At 36.9% G+C, this 23752-nt stretch overlaps 1 protein-coding gene across 1 annotated transcript; it reads right to left on the minus strand.

Moving 5' to 3' along the window:
* Nucleotides 1–2782: 2782 nt before the first annotated feature.
* Nucleotides 2783–10868, minus strand: LOC125496886 (uncharacterized). Its single transcript, XM_057393958.1, has 4 exons — nucleotides 8685–10868; nucleotides 8304–8460; nucleotides 5804–6090; nucleotides 2783–3412 (listed from the first exon to the last, which is right to left on the minus strand). The coding sequence occupies exons 3-4, from the start codon at nucleotides 5969–5971 to the stop codon at nucleotides 2783–2785; spliced, it is 798 nt and encodes a 265-aa protein (XP_057249941.1). The 5' UTR covers nucleotides 5972–6090; nucleotides 8304–8460; nucleotides 8685–10868.
* Nucleotides 10869–23752: the final 12884 nt, after the last annotated feature.

The raw sequence follows: 23752 nt of genomic DNA on the forward strand, positions 1-23752 counted from the left end.
CCACATTCTGTGTTTGCATGTGGGTTCCATCCATTTAATTTCATTTAACTATATTAGTGATACAATTCCTAAATCTTTGAATGCCTAACGAAAATACATATGATTATCGATTTAATTGCATTTAACTATATTAGTTTTGTTTTGTTTCGTTTTAGTTTTTCCTTCTGTAGTGGTTTTATTTTCTTGGTTGCTTTTCTTTTCCTTTCTTTGGTATTGTTGTACCTTTTTTCGGATCAAAAATAATAATAATAATAATAATTTGTATGAATGAGTTTTCAATTCAGTGAATGATGACATATTTATAGTAATATATATAAAAAAAATGAATCTTTTTTTAGAGCAATAATAGTATTGCACGGGAATATAATAACAATAGTACCATATAATCACGAACACAAAATTGAGTGAGTTATTTATTAGTCAACAAATTAAATATGATGATAATAAAACGGGCACTACAAACATAAAAACATACTAAGACATAAATGGTAGAAAAACAATACTAATAAGTTGTTGTATCCCTAATCATAGCTTGCTATATAATCTAGATTGCTCATGAGTTTGCACAGAAAAAAAAATTGCTCATCAATTGGTACCGTTGACTTATAATTTTGGGTGCAACCTACTTTCACTCGTATGGTTTCCTATGAATGATGAATCTTCTTTGGAGGGGGATAGTTCTTCCATTAGAATAACACCACCAGAGAGAATATTATATAACTATGTAATATGTACTTTGAATGACTCCTACAAAGCTAGGGTATAATGCCTATTTATAGTTGCAAAATTGTAAGTCGAACAACTTATAATTCGGAATTAACAAAAATAATTCCTTAATATTAGCGGCATAATAGGGAATATTAAGAAGGGAATATACTTGTTTCCTAATTTGAAGCAAATACAATATCAATTACACGCATGATTTTAGGGATTATTTTGACCATTTTATTTCCTAAATTACTAATATGGTTGTAGCCTTGTAGGCAATTACACGCCTAATACAGCAATTAATGATCTTTCCTAAATAAAATGATTCCTAAATCAATTAAATCCTTGATTGTAGGCAATTACACGCCTAATTTGCTGAAGGATTGATTTGCTTGACACGTGGACACCCTCAATGAGCTCGAAAAAAATACTGATCAAAGGAGCATGCCACGTCATGCCACGTAGGATTGAAATCGATAACAGAACGACACGTGGCCTCAAGGATTCTACTTTAAATATATATATAGATAGATAGATGTTTGTGGAAGTCGTGGGAGAAACTGAAATCTCCGGATATTAGACGCCAAATACCATAACCAGAACATGTACTATTATTTGTAAAAACCAACTCTAAATTCTTTTATGTAAGTCCGTGTTCGTTGTCTATCAGATTTTGACTGGAACTATATTTTCAAAATTCATAACAATAACATGAGGTTTCCTATAGCTATTAGAACAAGGTCAATAATTTTTTTTTGGAAAATTAATGGTAAGAGTTTGAACTATGAGAAAATGATAAATGAAGAGGAAAAATTACTCTAAACATGAGGAAAATTAGGTATTTGAGTGATACAAATATCACTCAGAGAAAATAAAGACTCAAGAAATTTAAAATAAAAATAAAAAATATTAGTTTACCTATCTAGCAAGTCATAGGTCATCTAGGTCCAATAAAAAACGATATCCTTCGAAGTTAGGACCTCCACACGTTAATCTCTAGTTGAGACCTATTAAAAATATTGAGCCATAATTGAGACGACTGACATCAATTTTTCATTTTTTTTATACTTGTTTGTAAACTTTGATTTACCAAAGTGTGTGTGTGTGTGTGTATATATATATATATATATATATATATTACACAGTTGTAGAGGATATACAATCACGGTTCGAGATATATTCTTCTTGGTGTATCAAGGAGATAAACTGAATAGCCGTCGATGAAGTCTTTAGGAGTAGGTTATAAATTCTCGTAATAAACTTACTTTCTTTTTCTTTTCTTTTTTGACACATAAGCTTACTTCCTTACCTACCAACTTTGACCTACTATTGACGTGATATAAATCGAAACAATTTTCTTGGACAACTATTGCGCCATGTGGATATACAACCTTTTCACAACCCTGAAAAATTGGGAACTTTTGGGAATTAATAAATGACTTTTAATATATTTTGATTGATTGAGAAAAATTTAATTAGTTGTATCACATAGAATTTACAACCATTGTTGTTAAAATTACGATCCAGATCTTACGATCCTACGATTGTATGATCCTGGAGGACCTCATCGATCCCGATCCTACGTAGGATCTTAATTTTGTAGGACATTTCGATCTTACTCAACCACAAAAAATACATGGTAGGATCTTAACACGATTATACGATCCTACGACTCTACGATCCGATCTTACCGTAAAAAAATCATAAACTAATTTCACATATTATATTTCTCCTATTAGATTTTGGTCGTATGTTACTTCAATCTTATAGTATTGAAAAACTATCACCATTTGCTAATTAAATAAGTCACTATTAATATGTGTAAATTTTTAACATAAGGTTCTCACCATATTCTAGCATAATTATCTTTATTTTACTGAATAATAGGATCTTACGATCCTACGATCCTACGATCCGATCCCACCGATTCGATTCTACTAACCCTTACGATCCAAAGTAGGATCCCGATCCTAATAACATTGTTTACAACCATTGTAACTTGTAAGGGATACTTTCTGTATAAATTGTGGCTTACGGACTATTATTGATGGACAATCGAGTATTATTCCTTTGATTAAGAAACAGTAGCGGTAGACAGCACTGCTGTGTTAAGTACCGTAGCTTGAAGTACACAATTACCATCACCTGGCCTTCCTTGCTGCACAAAACGCTCAGCCACACCTTTCATTCTCTCATCTTCTTTCCTAGTTGACTCATTAAAATCATGCAAATACTTCTTATTAGCATCAAGAACATGCAAAACTACCACTGTAGCAACCGACGAAACAAACATAGGAATTGGACCAAATATCCACATCAACATTGTTATAGCAAAATAAATTCCCCTTAAACCCAACTGCCAGAAATTTAAACCATGAATTAAGGCCTCGACGACGAAATCTTCAGGAACCTCAGCCTTTGGCATGCTTAAGAGGAGGTTAGCCTGCACATAACACCTTGAAGATTGGACGAAAGACGCGAATGCGAGCAAAAAAAACAAGAGAATGCTGATATATTTGATGGAAGTAACTGATATTCTTGTATCTCCATAGATAATTGTTGTGATTCTTTCATTGCTTGAAGAGCTTCCCACCCATGCTCCTATAAAAGAGCTTAGGGTCAAAGAGGTGGATGCCATAAAATTTGATGCCGTTATTGTGCTGTTCATTACTGTGAAAGCTGGTCCTCTACTCATTGCATCAATCTGAGATTAATATAGCATGTCACCATTATCATACTTTAAGGCACTGCCTTGAGCAGATGTGTAAAAAAAGATTGGATAGACCTAAAAATATGAGGGATGATAAAACACTATAAGTGAGAAGACAACTTGCCCACTATCAGGGATACCATTGTAATTTTACTCCCTCCGTCCCATAACATAGTGCTCACTTTTCATTTTTCACAAGAATTAAGGAAAATGGAAGGAGTTTTAGAATTTCACAAAAATATATATTTAAGTAAATGTTTATTGGGTATTTTTGTCTTGGAACTAGTTTTTTTTTATTTACTTTAAAATAAAATGAAAGAGCAATAAATATTCCTTGGAATGGTGTAAAACAATAAATAGGGGCACATATTTTAAAAGAAAGTAGGGGTATTTTGGAAGGAAAGTTTTATGTAGAAATGAAGGATAACTTAGTCCAAACAAATTGATAAAAAAGAAATATGCACAACATTTTGGGACACCCAAAATGGAATGCAAGCACTATATTATGGGACGGAGGGGAGTAGTATATTAACACACAGACATGGGTTTATATAAATATCAAGTTGCACATTTTTGGGGAAAAAGCTGGCGAAAACACGCAAATCAAGACAAGTTTTATTTTTTGTTGGAAATTACAATCTTACTTTTTGACAAAAGTTACATTTAATTCACACCAACAAGGGTTGTTTTCTAAGCAACAAGTGTATTAAATACATGAATTTTGGTTGTTTTTATCAATAACAAGTGTTTTTGATACACAGGGTTTATAAATTACATTATCCCTGATAGTTAGCAAGCTGCCCTCTAGCTAATAGTGTTTTATCATCCCCTAAGAATATGTATTCCTTGTTACACTTGCTTTGCTTTTCAGATTATTTTTGCAGATTTTGGCAGATTTGTCATCCACTGAAAACTAACCTTAAGTTGGAAACTGCTTTTTTTTGCTTATTTTGCAGATTTTTGCTCATTTTATATTTTTGCTTATTTTAAGAAACTTTTGCTCATTTTATTAGCAAACTTTCTCTCATTTTACAAAGTTTTTGGTCATTTTACAAACTTCTGTTCGTTTTATGTTTTTTTTGCTCGTTTGATGTTTTCTCTCATTTTAAGAAACTTTTGCTCATTTTACAACTTTTTACTCATTTTATGTTTTTTTGTTCATTTTATCTTTTTGTTCATTTTAAAAAACTTTTTTTAAAAACACATTTTGCTCACTGTATGTTGCAACTTTCAGTATAAGGAGTGGTTTTCATAGGCCAAAGTATAAATTAATATTTCCTCTATTTTAAGTAAGAGTTTATTTACTTTAATGGTATATTGTAATGGTGATCACGGACATAGTCGAGCTTTTGTCAAGAAATACTGATCCATTCTAGACCTAGGTGTCTGGCTTAATTTTTGCTCCCAAAAGTGCTATAACTCTGACCTAATTTTTCAGACCTGAAACTATGCCGTATGCACAACCCATTTTTCCCACAATATCGAAGTCGGAAAAATCTACTTCCTCCGTTTTTTTTTTGCTTGTTACACTTTCCTTAAATGGAATGGTGCAAAATACATGTTACACTTTTTTCTTTCCCAAATTGGTAAGTTTTAACCTGTTAAATTACCAACTTACCCTTACTTATAACAATTAATCTAAATTAAACCTATTTAATTTAACCAAATTTAACCTAAATTAACAATTAACCACCATCCCTCATCCACCCACCCTAGCAGTCCAACCACTCCCCACCACTGCAGCAGCCCCCCTCCCCACCATCGCACCCCACCAAACCCGGCGAAACACCACCCCACCCGCCGAAAACCCCACCCGATCCGCCAAAAACCCCACTACACCCGCCGAAAACCCCACCCCACCCGTCGAAAACCTACCCAGCCACCGAAAACCCCACCCCACCAGCCGAAAACCAAACCTACCCCTCGAACACCTTACCCCACGCGCCGAAGACCCCAGCCCAGCCTCGAAAACACCACCCCACCCAACCCTCGAAAACCGCACCCCACACTCCCTTTAATCCCCACCCTTACCACCTCTTTATCTCTCATTAAAATTTTGCCTAGGTAACCGAGCTTTTCAAAAGTGTAACATATAAAAAAACGGAGAAAGTATTCAAAACCAACTGTTTTTCATGCCGGGCCAAGTTAATTAAACTTGTTCACCTTCAATATATTGCTCTCAAACTATATTGATTGAAAATTATAAGAAAGTAAATTTAGATACAAATCTAGCAATTCAATCTATAATATTGATCAATTTATCAAATTTCTGGTCAAAGATGTAACTTAAAATTACACACGTACACGTATCTAGAAATGGATTAATGGAGTATTAAAATGATCAAAATGGTGAGCAATTTGTTGTGAGAGAGTATTCTAACTAACCTGCATAAGTTTCTTAACCCATGCCTTTTGGCAGTGGTTTTCAAACCCAAGAACTGTGCACTTTGGATTTCTGAGGTATCTGTATAACAAGAAAATATGATACCCAAACATAATTATAAGCCCTCCTGGAACCAGGATCACATCTAATTCCTCCTTATGCCACTTCATTCTCTCTCTCTTATGACTTATGTTATCTCTCTGACTTTCTATTTATAGATCCACGTGGAGTATAAACAGCATAAGTAACGATGAAGGTTTAATTAGCTCATCTTAGATCTTGCTTAAACCTGAAATTAAGTATAGAAGAGAAAAAATTAGTCCGGAATATTCCAAGATGATAATATTATTGGAGGTCAAGCGCTGGAAATTAAATGTTTTGTGGTATCAAAGTATTTGATTGCTTTACTTAGTACAAAATAATATGATTTCCTGTAATACAACAAATAAAACAAGGATTTTTTGTCCCAAACTACCTTTAACTTTCAAGTTTTTGCGAGAAACTACCTTATAAAAAAATTGTTGTCCTAAACTACCTTACTTTACAATTTTGTTGTTGACAGCTACCTTATGCCGGTTTCCGGCGTTGACTTTTGTTTTTTCAGTTCAAAATTGTGGGAAAAACAAAATTACCCTTATGGGAATTAAGGAGGGTGATTGTTTCAATTTTAGTTTAAGTAGAATAGGAATTTAATGGTGGATTAATGGTACAAAGTGTCACATAGATATGAGGGAGAGAGCGCGCGCACACCGGAAAATGAGGAAATTAGGGTGGGGAAAATTAAAAAAAGGGTTTGAAGAGGTCAAGTGATATAATGTGACAATAAAAAAGCGGAAAAAACAAAAGTCAACGTCGGAAATCGGCCTAAGGTAGTTGTCAACAACAAAATGGTAAAAGTAAGGTAGTTTGGGACAACAATTTTTTTATAAGGTAGTTTCTCGCAAAAACATAAAAGTTAAAGGTAGTTTGGGACAAAAAACCCATAAAACAACACAAAAGTGGTGGAGTAGTTGAGTTGAATGATGCAATGCTAAGATTGATTAATTAATGCATGCATGACAATTGCTACTGATGAAAGATATATAGCACTCATAATGCATTCTATGGATGAGTGCTAATCCAGGATGAAATTATGTCCAATATATGTTGAGGTCTTGAGGGTGTTTGAGGTCTTGAGGGTGTTTAACGTTTACATTTGTAATCAGATTTCTTTGTGGAAGTGATTCTTTTCTTAACAAGATTGAGTATTGAAAAGTGAATTTTTTGATAAACTTAAACTGCAAAACAAAAACCTTCTTGACTTATCCGTTGCCCTTTTATTTTGGGTGAAGAACCATTGCCCTTGAATTATCTCTTTTTTTTTTCTAATCTTGAAAATTTATCTTTTGTCAGATTTTGAATATCTTAAAATTGTATGGGTGCTCTGGGCTCAAAATTTTGGAGTGGTTTGGCAAAAATATGCTGATTTAATACATATACAAAAGGTTTTTTTTACATTACTATTTATTTATTTAACCTAAAGAAGTTACTTAAAAAGTAGTGTAAACAAAAAGTAAACTCCTGTAAGACAAATAGTGAGATAGTCTCACGGTGATACGGTCTCATTTGACAATTTTAGCCTAGATTAATAATTTATGCGTAATAAGTCAAGCGCATAACTTATTGAAGATGGAATTATGGAAATTAAAGAGAGCCTCTTTACCATGGTCAAAACCAAATGTCATGGCCAGGTAGAATTCAACTTCTTTTATACGATTACTTTGGGATGATTTAGATTCTAAAATTCTTGATTTTGTTTCTAGTTTTTCAAAAAGTGAGTCCATTTCAAACCATATAGTTTTATATGTTAATTTTAGGGGCGGATCCATGATTCTAGATTAGGGGTAGCATGATGTAGCGATAGCGTACAAAATAATTAAAAAAGCTAAAACTCTAGGCTATAAAATCCAAATAGAACTTCTAAATATATTAATAACAGAAATTGCAATAGTGCAGATCGAGTTCAAAAACGTTTCACCACTTGAAAAATTCATTTGAGAAAAACTAAGCAACCCAAAGCAATGATCCTGCCATTCAGATAAACTTTTTTTTTACGGAGATTTTTTTTTGGCTTGGTTGAGTTGGAGGAAGACATTGGATTAAAATTATCTTCATGTGCATTAGGGATCCCTTCTGGAAAAAAAATTATAGCTCTTTAGATTTTTCTTCATGATTTTAAATTGCAATTATACTAATAACATAATACCCAATTTATCAATTGAACAAGAATTCACTCATTAAGTCAACTAGTCATTTCTTATTCCCGTTATAATTCAAGACTATAACACGAAATAAGCAAACCAAAATTTACAACACAACAACACAAATTGTCAATTTAGAATTCACTTATCACAAATTGCCTAATTTACAAATCTATAAATCCACACATCATAAATTCACAAATCAATTGACAAAACATTTAAATTCTTAAATACTTGATAAAAAAAGCAAAAAATAAAAAACCTTAGACCAAGGGTCGTGGAAAATATCAGCACCACGATTGTGAACTATACAAGGACTACGGTGGAAATGTTGTCGTCGCTCAAAATAGCCGCATACGGTGGAGATTCTTCGTCGTTGATTGCAACACCCTCTACTTATTCCATGAATTTTACATCTCCTGTATCGAATCAGAAAAAAAATCATCATTATATCTCCCAAAAAGAAACTCCAAAATTTTCAACTATTGATAATGAGAATTCTAAGAATTTAGTTAAAGCATTGAAATCTGAAACAATAAAGTGTTCGACATAAAGAGAACAAGAGGCAAAGCATGAGAGAGAATAGGCAAGGAGTACTGACTACTGAGGTCTGAGAAGAGAGAAAAGGGGAAAAGAAACCAACCTATGTCCTCTGTCTTCTCCTTTTTGCTGTTGGCATCCATCATTGTTGTGACTCGAGAATCATTGATGAAGATGCCCTTCCATGGACCTTATTCTTTGATGGGTCCAACACTAGAGAAACAACAGGAGCTGGGATATATATTTTATCTCATGGCAGGATCCCAATTAAGCTAACAGTAATCCTCAAAGGTCCATGTATCAACAATAGAACATAATATGAAGCTTTAATAATTGAACTAGAGATGCTGCTAGAATTGGGAGCCAAAAGAGCAAAGATATATGGAGATTTTCAGTTGGTCATTTACCAAATGAATGAAGAATTCTAGAGTATAACATCAGTATCACATGAGTGTGGAAAGGTAGCACAAAAATTATCTAAACAATTTAAGGAAATCAATTTTATACACATTCTAAGAGAAGAAAATAAAATAGTAGATCAACTGTCTCAAATAGCCTCTGCTAGAAAGGAGATACCTTCAAAAAATGAAGATATCATTCTCCAGGGTGAAGTCCTAGAGCCTATCAGGGAGACTGATAAGGAAGGATCAGAAAATATATTGGAAATCAATAGAATCTCAATATTAAGAGAGAAAAAGGACTGGAGAGATGAAAGTATCTAGTAGCTGCATAACCCAACTAGGAAAAAAGTGTCAAATAGAGTCAAAATGGCAATAACTAAGTTTTGTATACAATTCGGTAAACTACACAGAAGGGATCTAGAAGGATTACTGTTAAGATGTGTGGATGCCGGAGAAGCTCTAACCCTCATGGTGGATATTCACCAAGGGTTATGTGGAGCTCGTCAAAACGGCCTAAAAATGAGAAGGTTGTTACACAAGCATGGCTTCTATTCGCCCACCATGAGAAAGGATTGTATAGATTATGCTTAAGGTTGCAAAAGACGCTAGAGATTTGGACCTATTAGTAGGGCCCCAGCCTCAAAACTTCATAGGATGGGCAATAGATGCCATAGGGGAGATTAACCCAGCATCTTCTAAAAAGCATAAATATTCTAGTGGTGATTGATTACTTCACTAAATGGGTAGAGGCTCGGGCTTTCAACAAGATCAATACCTAGGTTGTAATAAACTTTTTGGAAGAAATTAAAAAATCTTTAAAAGATTTGAAATTCTGGAAACTTTCACCTTGATCAAATTTGATCAAGCTACACCGTAATACGAAAAAATAGGTTATTATTAAATGGGTCAGATTAGTGCAAGATTTCTTTTGAACCCATTTACATGGACTTTTACCGACATGCCCATAAAATAGAAACCCCTTAATTTTTTTTGAGGAAATAAAAACCGTTTACTTAAATAATCAATAATATGCAGATTTTTTTTAGGGAATAATGTGAAGATCTTCTACTGCTTATCGTCTCCCTTCCGTCAAAAAAAAAAAATCTTCTCCCAAAATTCCGACCGTTAGAACTTAGAAAGTTACAGTTGCAAAATGCAAAGCTCTCTCTGCATTTCCAAATTAGTTCGGCGATTAGAAGATGAGAGAGAAAGATAAACTTTATTTCATCTTCATCCTCAATTTCCAATACTATCATTATTATTCATCATGTGTTATGTGGGCGATTTTGGTAATTTCCCTTCTTTTTGTTTTGTGTGTTGTAGATGTAGAAGGTTTTTTATTTTAATTTTTGAAATTATTATAATTCTGGGTTTTTATGAATTGTGACAAAGTTCCAAATTTGTGTTTTATATTCGAATATATGATTATAAGGTTGATGACGTGATGATCTATGAAAGATGGGTTGGTTTTCAGTTAATTTTCGACTTGAAGAATTGTTTTTATCTTATCAATTTTGTATGAAACTACTGTATTATTTATGTACAATATATTGTTTTCTTTTAAATAAAAGTTATAATTTTTAAATATAAAAGATGTTGATTTCGGGAAACCAGGGGAAGGGATGCAGGATTCCAGTTATTAAGATTGAATTTTGTTTGTTTGCTATTTTTTATTTTTTATATTTTTATAATCTTAAGATTGAATTTTTGAACTTACTATGTTGTATTGTTGTTCAATCTTTTTATGTGTTGGGTTGATAACTTGGTATCTGTTTCTTTTTTGTTATTATCTTAAGATTACAATTTTGTATTCACCGAGTTAATGAATGTTCTTTTATTTTTTTGTTGGACGAATGTCTAAGTTTATGAAGTTTGAGTTAGGAAAAAAAAAAATTGGAAATTCTTTGGGGGGACAGAAGGAGTACGATATAAATAATAAAATTCAGTAAAATAAATAATGTTTAAAAGGAATTTCCCTAAATTTTGTCTAAGAAATAAGAGTCTCTGTCAAGAAAATCACAAAATACAATTACTGTCTGTTAGTTGTTGTAAGTAATGACGTTCTTAGTGTATTGATTTCATTCCATTTTCTTGGGGTTCTAAATCATTTTTAAGGGATACATTATTCCTTTCTAGTTCAGTTTCTAAATTGTTTCGCATTTCTTTTCTCGTGTGTTATCTTACTGATTCTTATGGTTGTTGAGGCCTTTTCTTGTTCAGTAGAGGTGGTATAGAGGTGGAAAACCGATCATTTTCTTCGAGGTTAGTTTATTTTCAGGTTGGATCTCATTGAGTTCTTTCAATTCAGGTCTATGGTCAATTAAGGTATTAGCTTTTCTATTGTCATATCTTCATGGTTTTTCTTTTGAAATTTGATCAGATGTGATCATACTTATCCTTGGACCATGTCAGTACAGATTGGGTCATTTTTTGTTCATATTAGTTTTAAGTCCTCCAGTTTTGGGTGTGGGGTGGGTTAGTAGCTGATTGTACTTTTTTTTTTTCCAGATTTTACAACTCTGGTAATACATTACTACTCAATCCTTTTTGGTTTATCTAAATGTGATGTTACATGTTGCAAATTTATTATAATGTTCTTTGCATAACTTCAATCAAACTCGGGGTTTGGCTGCTGCTTTCATCTGGTTCCTGTTTTGGGGGTTGGGATTGGTTGGTAGACTTGGATATCTTTTAAGATGTTGTCACTTCTGTTATGTATTGTTATTCGTCTGGTTATTGTCTTTTTGGTTTGCTGTCCTTCCCCACCTAGCTAGTCTAGGTTGGGGGGTAGGCCCCGGTGGGGAAGTTATAGATACTTTTCCATACTTTGTATCTGGAGTACTTCACTTAATTTCATCGGCCGTATTGGGCTTTGGTGGTATTTATCATGCACTTCTGGGCCCTGAGACTCTTGAAGAATCTTTTCCATTCTTCGGTTATGTGTGGAAAGATAGAAATAAAATGACCACAATTTTGGGCATTCACTTAATCTTGTTATGATTTGCTTTCATAAGAATGATTGGTAGCAGATCCTGCATCACAGATTCACAGTAAGAGAGAGGTTTTGTTAGGGTTTTGTAGTAGCTTACATTCTATGACCTCTCTGTGTAAATTGTATTTTCTTTGTTTCCTTTCTTTGCTCTCTGCATTGTGGGTATTCAATTAGTTGATGAGTCAGAGTCATTGCTCTGATTCTTGAATTGCGCAGGTGTTTTACCTCATACAAAAGATCATATTTTGATTGGCTGCACTACTATTGAAGATAAGCTGCTCTTATAAAGACTTTATGGAATAAAGATATAGGTGCTCATTGGGGACAAAAGGGAAGCAGCCATCAATATTGCGTTTGGTAAGTTTAATTTTTGACGTACTTTTCGAATGGTTAATTGATATCTATATCCAAAGTCTTGCATCTTGTATGTGTTGCAGCATGCATACATGAAACCGTTCGTTGTCAGTTCGGTAAAAGATTAAATCAGAGAAGTTTTATTTAATTTTTTTATCCTCGTAATTTTTTTTTCTTTACATCTCCTTTTGTTTCTTGTTCGTTATGTGTCCTCTTGTTTTACTTCTTTCTCTTTACACCTATCAATTAACCCTTAATGGTATTTAAAATTTCCTATCTCGCTGCTTTGTCTCTAGAGGAGAAAAGTGTCTTTCTTGCATATTTGTATTGTAAAGAAGATTTTAGAGTTCAGAATACTTTTAGTAGCTTTAGCAAGTTAGGATTTTTATGAGACTTGGTTTTAATGCAAGCTAAAAACTACTAAAATAGTTTGTCATATAGTAAAAATGTGTGTGTATTTTTTGGGGAATTGGTGAGTAGATGGGTTGGAAAAGAGCATAATTTTCATGTTGAAGTGCTTTTGAACCTTTTTTTTGTTGGAGAAATGAACGGTGTATACTATGGACTGGGTGAGGTCAAGGCTGGTGTGGAGCGTAGGTCTATTGCTTTTGTGCCTTTTTAGTACATGAAATACATTGTTAAACAGCCGTAGTTTTTGTTCTTTTATTTTTATTATTATATAATTATTTGTATGTTGTTATTTAGTGCTGTAAATTTTGAATTAGCGGGTGAAGGATTAGTTCTCTATGTTTGTGTCATTAACGTACGCTTGGGTTTCCTTGTTTGTTTTAATAGAAGGAACAAGATAATATGTATTTTTGAATTTTTCAAGCTGATATTTTGAGCTACACTAACCCTTATTGCTGCATGGCTAAGGCTCACTTAGCAATTAGCATCTTTTGATCAAGTCTAGCAAGCCAAGTGAAGCTTTTTCTGGCCACCGATTAAGAAGCAAAGTATTGGTTATATTGACCATACATTGCTTCGTACGTGCTTATCTGAGTAGCTAGTCCTAACAACCTAACTCGTTGCTCAACCTTATTGTGGAAAGGCTGTGATTGTGCGACATACACTAGATTTGCTTTACTTGCCATTCTATGAATTTACTGACTATCGCGATTATAACCATGAGTAGGCCTGAGAAAATAAGGGCAGCCTGCAAACTAATATCTACTGAAGATGTTGATAATACCCTTGCGTTCCTTCTTATGATAGAGCCCATTATGATAAAGGTCATTCAAATATTACACAAGGTTGTTACTTGTTACTATGAAATTAAACATGTGTATATCATCAGTATATGAAGAGACTGTTACAGGCTTACAGCCTATAGGAATACTTGAGCTGGTTGAAGATGCAAGAGTCCTTTTTAAAAAATATATATTTTTACGTTTTATTTTTGGTGGGGAATGAAGATGTATGAGTTGTAGTAAGAGAAAAGGAAATAATTGTTTGTTTCTACTTATACTTTTATAGGTTTATCTTCGTATAATGTTACTGTAACTTCCAGATTACAGGTTATGCAGTTGATTAAACATTTACAATATAATTACGCAACATCATATGTGTTTCATCAAAGCTTATGGGCTGAGCCATGGCGACGGGATCAGAAAAAGTACATTTACAATAGATGTTTATCTAGTCTCTTTTGATGTTTGAACAGTGAAATTTACTCTACTTTTTTTGTTGCAATGAAGTATGAAGACTACTAGAAAAACACAAATTGCATTCCAAGAAGTTGGGGTAGGAAGGGGGTAGGAGGGGCGGGGGTTGGGGGTAGGAGGTAGGGGTAAGGGTAGGAGGGGGTAGGGTGTAGGTTGGGGTATGTCGGGGTAGGAGGGGGTAGGGGCATAGAGGGGGTAGGTCGGGGGTTGGGGGTAGGAGGGGGTAGGTCGAGGGTAGGGGTAGGTTGGGGGTAGGGTTGGGGTAGGAAGGGGTAAAAAGGTAGGTAGGTGGGTAGGTCGAAGGGAAGGGGTAGGGGGGTAGGGTAGGAGGGGTAGGGTAGGAGGGTGTAGGGTCTAGGAAGGGGTAGGCGGTAGGACAGGGGTAGGGGTAGGAAAAGGGGGTAGGACAGGGGGAGGTAGGGGTAGGAGGGTTTAGGTCGGGGTAGGTCGGGGTAGGTAGGGGTAGAAGGGGTAAGGGGATAGGTAGGGGTAGAAGGGGGTAGGTAGGGGGTAGGTCGAAGGGAAGGGTAGGGGTAGGAGGGTGTAGGTAGGGTAGGAGGGGGGGGTAGAGGGGGATAGGAAGGGGTAGGAGGGGATAGGTCGAGGGTAGGAGGGGGTAGGAGTAGGGATGGGTAGGGGGTAGGAAGAGGTAGGGGTAGGAGGGGTAGGTCGAGGGTAGGAGTAGTAGGTAGGGGTAGGTGTAGGTCGGAGGGAAAGGATAGGAGGGGTAGGGGTAGGGTAAGGGGTAGGTAGGAGGGGGAGGGGTAGGGTAAGGGGGTAGGAGGGGGTAGGGGTAGGAGGGTGTAGGAGGGGTAGGTGTAGGTTGGAGGGAAAGGGTAGGAGGGGGGTAGGGGGTAGGTAGGGAGTAAGGGGTAGGTAGGGGGTAGGTCGAAGGGAAGGGGTAGGAGGGGGTAGGGGGTAGGTAGGAGGGTGTAGGGTGTAGGTAGGGTAGGTCGGAGTAGGAGGGGGTAGGGGATAAGAAGGGGTAGGGGTAGGAGGGGATAGGTCGAGGGTAGGAGGGGGTAGGGGTAGGAGTAGGGATAGGTAGGAGTAGGGTAGGTTGGGGTAGGAGGGGGTAGGGGCATAGAGGGGTAGGGGTGGGAGGGGTAGGTCGGGGTTGGGGTAGGAGGGGTAGGTCGAGGGTAAGGGTAGGTTGGGGGTAGGGGTTGGGGTAGGAGGGGCGGGGTTAAGGTAGGTAGGGGGTTGGGGGTAGGAGGTAGGGGTAAGGGTAGGAGGGGTAGGTGTAGGTTGGGGTAGTCGGGGTAGGAGGAAGGTAGGGTAGAAGTAGGAGGGGTAGGGGTAGGAGTAGGAGGGGTAGGTTGGGGGTTGGGGGTAGGAGGGGTATGTCGAGGGTAGGGGTAGGGGTTGGGGTAGGAGGGGCGGGGTTGGGTAGGTAGGGGGTTGGGGGTAGGAGGTAGGGGTAAGGGTAGGAGGGGTAGGGTGTAGGTTGGGGTAGGTTGGGGTAGGAGGGGGTAGGGCATAGGGGTAGGGTATGAGTAGGAGGGGTAGGTCGGGGGTTGGGGTAGGAGGGGGTAGGTTGAGGGTAAGGGTAGGTTGGGGGTAGGGGTTGGGGTAGGAGGGCGGGGTTGGGGTAGGAGGTAGGGGTAAGGGTAGGAGGGGGTAGGAAGGTAGGGAGGGATAGGTCAGGGTAGGGGTAGGAGGGGGTAGGTGGTTGGATGGGGTAGGGGGTAGGTAGGAGGATGGGGTAGGGGTAGGTAGGAGGGGGTAGGTAAGGGGTAAGGGGTGAAGGGGTAGAAGGGGTAAAGGAGTAGGTAGAGGGTAGGTTGAATGGAGGGGGGTAGGAGGTAGGGTAGGGGTAGGAGGGTGTAGGTAGGGGTAGGTCGGGGTAGGAGGGTGGTAGGGGGATAGGAAGGGGTAGGGGTAGGAGGGGGTAGGTCGAGGGTAGGAGGGGGTAGGTCGAGGGTAGGATTAGTAGGTAGGGGTAGGAGGGGGTAGGGGGTAGGGGAGGTGTAGGTCGGAGGGAAGGGTAGGAGGGGGTAGGGTAGTTGTAGGAGGGGGTAGGTCGAGGGTAGGAAGGGTTAGGTAAGGGTAGGGGTAGGGTAGGTAGGGGTAGTTGTAGGAGGGGGTAGGTCGAGGGTAGGAAGGGAACGGTAAGGGTAGGGTAGGAGGGGTAGGTCGGGGTAGGAGGGGGGTAGGGGTAGGGGAGGTATAGGTCGGAGGAAGGGGTAGGAGGGGGAGGGGTAGTTGTAGGAGGGGGTAGGTCGAGGGTAGGAAGGGGTTAGGTAAGGGGTAGGGTAGGTAGGGGGTAGTTGTAGGAGGGGGTAGGTCGAGGGTAGAAAGGGAACGTTAAGGGGTAGGGGGTAGGGGGTAGGAAGGGGTAGGGGTAGGAGGGTAGGTCGGGGTAGGTAGGGTAGGAGGGGATAGGTGTAGGTTTGGTAGGTCGGGGGTTGGGGGTAAGAGGGGGTAGGTCGAGGGTAAGGGTAGGTTGGGGGTAGGGGTAGGGGTTGGGGTAGGAAGGGGGTAGGACTTAGGAGGGCGGGGGTTGGGGGTAGGAAGGGGTGGTAAGGTAGGGAGGGGTAGGGGTGGGGTAGGGGTAGGACGGGGTAGGTAGGGGGTAGGATGGGGTAGGTTTAGGTAGGGGTAGGGGTAGGTCGGAGGGAAGGGGTAATAGGTAGGGGGTAGGACGGGGTAGGTAGGGGGGTAGGATGGGGTAGGTTTAGGTAGGGGTAGGGGTAGGTCGGAGGGAAGGGGTAATAGGTAGGGGTAGGAGGGGGTAGGTCTTGGGTAGGTAGGGGGTAGGTAGGGGGTAAAAGGGGTTAGGGGTAGGAGTAGGAGTAGGAAGGCGTAGGTCGGGGGTTGGGGGTAGGAGGGGGTAGGTTTAGGGGTAGGAATAGGAGGTAGGAGTAGGAAGGGGTAGGGGTAGGTCGGGGGTTGCGGGTAGGATGGGGTAGGTCGAGGGTAAGGATATGAGGGGTAGGTTGGGGATAGGGGTAGGAGGGGTAGTGTTGTATAATATGAGCACTATAAGAGGGGGGGTGAATTATAGTGAGAGAATAAGCTATACTTTTTGCGGAATTAAAAGTAAACTTGGGAACAAACAATGGGAACACGAGAGATTTTACGAGGAAAAACTTCCTAGGCCTAGTAGGAAGAAACAACCTCGACCACAAGGGATTTTAAACAACTTTCCACTATAATAGGCCAAAACAACTCTGATTACAACCTATTACTTTTCTCTCGATTCTCAACTTAAGTCACTCAACTCAAGTTCCCAACGACAGTTCCCAACAACTGACGTTTTCTCTCAAACTTCACTCGAAGTTCCTTTCTCTTTCTCTTTCTCTTTCTCTGCTTCACTCAAAGCTTTCTCACACTTACAAGAGTTCACTCAAACCCTTTTTCTCAAAAATACACTTTATAAAATAATGGAAGAGATAAATAACTCGATTAATGTAAGTATGAATTCTCTTAAGGAAAAGGCACTGACACTTTAGATAACTTAAGACAAATTAACTAAGTCAGACACAATTTTGCTCAAATGAATTAGGCGCCTATTTATAGACAATTAAGACAAGACATGTTCTCCACTAATTTACACATTATACATGATCTCCATGATGTTTAATTAATTAATTAAATTAAATTAATTATTCCATGTCATGTAAAGCATCCACTAATAAACACATTACGTGGTTTTTACAAACTTGGAGATTAATTAAACTTATTTAATTAAATAAAATACTTGGAGGATAATTAACTTAAGCCACTAAATCCACTAATACATAAAGTGTAGCAGTAATTTAGGCGTGAATCTAGTTTTAGGAAATAAATAAATAAAATACTTTAGCTAGTTTTTAGGAAAAATATCTTTTTCAAAATCTTTTATAAAAACCGGAAAAAAGTTTATATTTAAAAATCCGAAAATTTAAAAACCGGAAAATATTAATTTTCGAAAACTAAATCTTTTAAATAAAATATAAAAGATAAAATATATATTTAAAAAGATAATTTGAAAATCAGTTAATTTAAAATCAGAAAATCTTTTTAAAATCTTTTCCTAACAAACTTAAACTAACTTCCTAAAAATGGATCTTAGTCAAAATATCCCTAAAAATTCTAACAACTATATTGGGCACAATTACTTAGGCGCACAATATTAGATCTTAGAGTTCCTAAATTAGTTTTAAGTCTTGTTCCCTAATTTTAAGTCTTGTTCCTTAACCTTGTTCCTATAGTGCCAGGTCTGTTCCTTTCATGGGAACAGAACCAAGTTCCTTTGAGAATTCACCACGAACTTAATAAAGCTTTTACTCAACCTTAACAAGAAGATTAATAAATACCCTAATGTATTCTAATCTTCATTCATTCATCATGCTTGATTCTTCATCTCTCGAACATCTTTACTTCGATCTTGATTAATTCTCCGCTTTAATCTTCAATCAAGTATTCTCTTAGCTCGAGCATGAATTACCTTGCAAAAACATAAATAAAATATACTATGTCTTTTGTGGTTAGGTCATCTTCAAAACTCAAGGGTCAACAATTTCCCCCTTTTTGAAGATGAAAAAAAGGCATATACTACAAAAATAATTTAACAAAGTATGTAACCAAGTTAAATTAAGTATTATAGACTCGTTATTTTATTTTGTAAAGTCGAAATATGAGAACATAATTCATGACAAAAAAAATTTACTCTGATTTGCCTTATCTTTCCCCCTTTGGCATCTTCAAAAACATAGTCCACGATTTCAAAAAGATGAATATTATTCACTAAACACATCACACCACCAAACTTGTAAGAAATAAGTTGGTTAGTATAAGCAAATAAAGCATTCAACTCTCAAAAACCGCAATCCAAGAATATTAGCCATTCATTTAGACGCACACATGCAAAAAGATCAAACTTAGAATTAGCAAATTAATAAGTTCCATTGTAGCATGATTAAAGGAGAAGGATAGAAAAGACAAATATTAAACAAAGTTCATGTTCCCACATAATATAAAAAAACTAAACTAGAAAAGTTTATGATTTAGGAGAGGGAGGTTGTTCTACTTCTTCCACCACATCATGAAGCTTTGCCATCACTTCTTGATGATTTTCGGCCAATGTATCATTTCCCTTGAGCACAATGTCTTCCAACTTCAACAACTAGAGTTCATTGCTTGAATGGAGGAAGAAAGTTCACCAAGCCGAGCCATAATCTTTGTTGTCCTCCAAGGCTTTGTCAACTTTGTGCATTACCCTTTTGTACCAACCCATTTAAATCCTTAGCTTCCGTAGCAAACTCCATAATTGCTTTCGAATGACCCAATCTTCTAGCATGAGTTAGAGTATATGTAGAACCAATGGTAGGATTTTGAGAAGACGAGGGAGCAGTTTGAGAAGGATTGGGTGCGCTGTTTGTTCCTTAGGTTTGGGAACAGCAGGTTGTTCCTCTGAATGGGAACAAACCTGTTTCTTAGCTTTAGGAACAGAACAGGAGGGTTTTGAGGTAGAGGGAGGGATAGGAATATTTGTGGTGCTAGGGTAGAGGGTGAGGCAGATTTTTGTGGAGATGGAGGAAAAGGAGGATTGGTTTCCATGGGAACAGGAGTCGGTTCCCTAGAAGGAGGTAGGTTAGATTCATAATCTTCCCTATCAATCACCTTTACTTCATCTTCCTCAAAACTTTCCTCGGCATCAAGCAAAGGAAAATTAAGCACTTTCATGTTTTGAACCTTTGACTAGCTCTAGTGCTTTAACAACCGGTTTCACCACCAACCACCTTCTTCCCTTTCTTCTTAGCTTTCTTCTTTTTCTTTTTCTTTTCTTTTCTTTTTGATTTTTCTTTTCTTTTTCATGTTTCTTTTCTTTTTCTTTCTTCACTTTTTCATTTTTCTTTTCTTCTTCTTTTCTTCTCTTCATCCACTCATATCATCATCCTCATCATCATCAAGTTAGCCCTCCCTTATAACTTCTCCATTCACAACACAAACATTAAGTTATTCAAGGCACGCACATTCAACATATTTCCCGTAGATACACCAATGGACTGAGTTCCCGAAATTTTCACATTAAACTTAAGTAGAATTTCGGTTACTAAAGCTCCATATCCAACAACAAATCCATTTTCAATGCAATGACTCAATGTTTGAATCATTAAAGAGGGAAAGTTTATGTGTTTGAGAGGCTAAACAATGAATATAAATAATCCAACATGCTAACTTGAGCACGTTTGAGAAGACGAGGCAATAAAGCTTTCTTAGGATGTGAAAAAAATTTTGTGAGGGAGAAAGAAGATTATGATCAAGAAATGTTTTTCCCTTTTGACCACCATATTAACAATCAATTGATCAAAGAAGATATCCGAAAATGGATAGGACCACGTTGTTTCTTGAAATAAACATCGTTCCTCTCACGGGAACACCAAGCATTTACCCAAAATTTTAGCATTAAAATCTATTTGAGTTCCTTTACCAAGTGGAACAATTTCCTTCTTCATCCATGGAAAAGTTTTCACAAAATTCATCCATTAATTTAGGAATCAAACTATTTCCATAACATTTCACAAAAAGGTTTTCCCACCCTTGAAACTTAATCATATTGAGCAATTGACGAAATTTACTCTTTTGCACCAAGAAACATCAATAAAAAGTCCATGACACATACCTAGTTGCCTGGATTTTTTCGAGCAACATTTTCCTCTCTCGGGAACATCGATTCCCCTCACTATGTTGCATGTGCTTCTTCAACCTCCATTTCAACCGTTCTTCATTTTTCTTCCTTTTCCTTAGAATTCTAGATGAAGAATTGGGAGAAATATCCATGGGTGTGGTGATTCAATTTTAGTGGAGAAGGAGAGGGTTTTTCGGCTTTGTGGGAGGAGAGAGAGTGAGAAGTGTTTTTGGTATCATATTTTGTGGAGTATTTTCGGTTTTATGAGAAGGAAAAAAAATTTGTTTTGTTTAAGGAAGAATAAATAAATAAAAACCGTGTATTGTACACGTTTCATGAAAAAAAATTTCTATCTATTAAAAATATCTTCAACTAACTTGAGAGATATAAGGAAAAATCAGATTTTTAGGAAATAAAATCTGAACAGAATATTTTTGGTTTTTCGAATTTTGAAAAAAAATATCTAAATCGAATACGCTGGGAACAGCGTTTGGGAACAATGAATGGAAACAACGAAATCTTGCTACTTTGGAACTCCATTAACTCTTTTAATCCTTTGTCATCATCACTTAAGGCATAGAATTGTCTTATGAACAATAAGGTGAATATTATTGGACATTGATGAGCAGTTTTCAGACATTTTCACTTATACACATGAAATAATCATATAAGTTGTGATGTATTTAAGCAAATAAAAACATCGAATATGCACATCCAGACATAATGCCAAAGAATTAACACAAAGGGGAAATATTGTAGCAATCATTTCAACTTGATTAAGCCAAGTTCAAGTCTCAATTTCTCAAACCTATCTCTATTTAAGGGCTTTGTCAAAATGTCTGCAATTTGACGTTCAGTCTCACAGAATTCCATTTTAATAAGACCCTTTTCAACATTATCTTTCAGAAAGTGATGCCTAATATGGATGTGTTTGACTCTTGAATGATGCACGGGATCTTTAGAAATACTAATAGCACTAGTATTATCACAATAGATGGGAACACATTCAAAGTAAATTCCATAGTCACGTAGTTGTTGTTTTATCCATAGCATTTGGGAACAACATGCTGCTGCTGCAACATATTCAGCCTCCTGTAGATAAAGCAACTGTGTTTTGCTTCTTGGTGCTCCAAGAAACTAAACTATGACTAAGGAACTGAACCATACCTGATGTACTCTTCCTATTGACCAGATCTCCTGCATAGTCAGCATCCGCAAATCCTTTAATTCAAAGGTATCACTTCTCGAATAGAATAGGCTTAAATCATCTGTTCCCTTGAGGTATCTTAGGATTCTCTTCACAGCTGTGAGATGAGATTCCTTTGGATTGGCTTGAAACCTTGCACATAACCTACACTGAAAGCAATATCAGGACGACTTGCAGTTAGATATAGTAATGAGCCAATCATACCTCGATACTTGGTTTGATCCACACTTGTTCCTATAGAATCTTCATCCAATCTGGTTGAAATTCCCATAGGTGTATGATTTACTTTGGATGCTTCCAAACCATACTTTTTCAATAGTTCCTTTATGTACTTTTGTTGATGGATGTAGATTCCTTCTTCTGTTTGCTTGATTTGCAACCCCAAGAAGAAGTTGAGCTCACCCATCATACTCATTTCAAATTCTTTACTCATGAGATTAGCAAAGTCCTTGCACAAAGATTCATTAGTGGCACCAAATATAATATCATCAACATATATTTGAACAACTAATAAATGTTTTCCTTTTGATTTTAAAAACAAGGTTCGATCCAATTTTCCTCTTTTAAACTCATTTTCAAGAAGGAACTTAGAAAGTCTTTCATACCATGCTCTTGGAGCTTGCTTTAACCCATAAAGAGCTTTGTCAAGCTTAAAGACATGATTAGGAAATTCTTTACTTTCAAAACCTGGAGGTTGTTCTACAAATACCTCCTCATTAAGATAACCATTTAGAAAAGCACATTTTACATCCATTTGATACAATTTAAAACCCATGAAGGCAGCAAATGCTATGAAATTCTGATTGCTTCCAGTCTTGCAACTGGAGCAAAAGTTTCTTCATAATCAATGCCTTCTTGTTGATTGTATCCTTTCACATAACCTGGCCTTGTTTCTTATTATGTTCCGAACTCATCCAATTTGTTTCTAAACACCCACTTTAAACCAATAACCTTGTTATGTTTAGGTTTAGGTTCAAGGTGCCAAACTTTGTTTCTTTCAAATTGATGAAGTTCATCCTGCATTGCTACGATCCAATCAGCATCAGTAAGTTCCTAGGTTCCAACATGGAAAGAAAAGCATGAAAAGTACAAAAGTTTTTCAATTGAGATCTCGTTTGAGTTCCCTTGTTTATGTCACTGATTTTGAACTTTCTTTGCAAAGACAAGGAACTCATCATAAGTCTCGTCCTTGCTTGAAAGAAAAATAACTCAAGTAAATCTAGAGAAGTCATCTACAATTACTAACACATATTTCTTTCCACTCCTACTTTGTATCCTCATAGGTCCACATAAATCCATATGAATTAACTCTAAAGGTCTTGTGGTACTTACCACATTCTTGGACTTGAAACAAGGGAACTCAAACGAGATCTCAATTGAAAAACTTTTGTGCTTTTCATGATCTCGTTTGATGAAAAACTTCATGTGCCATCAGAATGTTGTCTTGTATCAATCTTTCGGGCACAAATGCTCCTTGGAAGGGGTGGACTATTTTACCAAAGTCTATTTACAAGTATCTTTGATATAATTTTACATATTGTAAACCATAAGCTTATTGGTCTAAAGTGGTTTGCTGCCAAAGAATTTTTTATTTTTGGGATTAAAGATATGAACATATGATTAGTTTCCTTTAGCACTTTACTAGAGTGGAAGAAAGCTTTAACTAACCTGATGACTGATTTTCCTATAAATCCTAATTTTTTGGAAGAATAGCGGTGGGTACCCATCTGGTCCTAGGGATTTATCTGGATCCGGTTGGAAAATTGCATCGTGAATTTCTTGGTTTGAGACTTGAGCACATAAGTTCGCATTATCCCTTTGACTGATAATTGGGTCTAAATTTTGGAAGTCCATTGAAGCATCATAAGTGCTTGATGGGTCTACTTTGATCCTTTCCTTGAAATCAATTTCAATTAATTTTCTTATCTTTTCCGGAT

The sequence above is a fragment of the Beta vulgaris genome, chromosome 4 (genome assembly GCF_026745355.1).
Source record: "Beta vulgaris subsp. vulgaris cultivar EL10 chromosome 4, EL10.2, whole genome shotgun sequence".
Lineage (NCBI taxonomy): Eukaryota > Viridiplantae > Streptophyta > Magnoliopsida > Caryophyllales > Amaranthaceae > Beta > Beta vulgaris.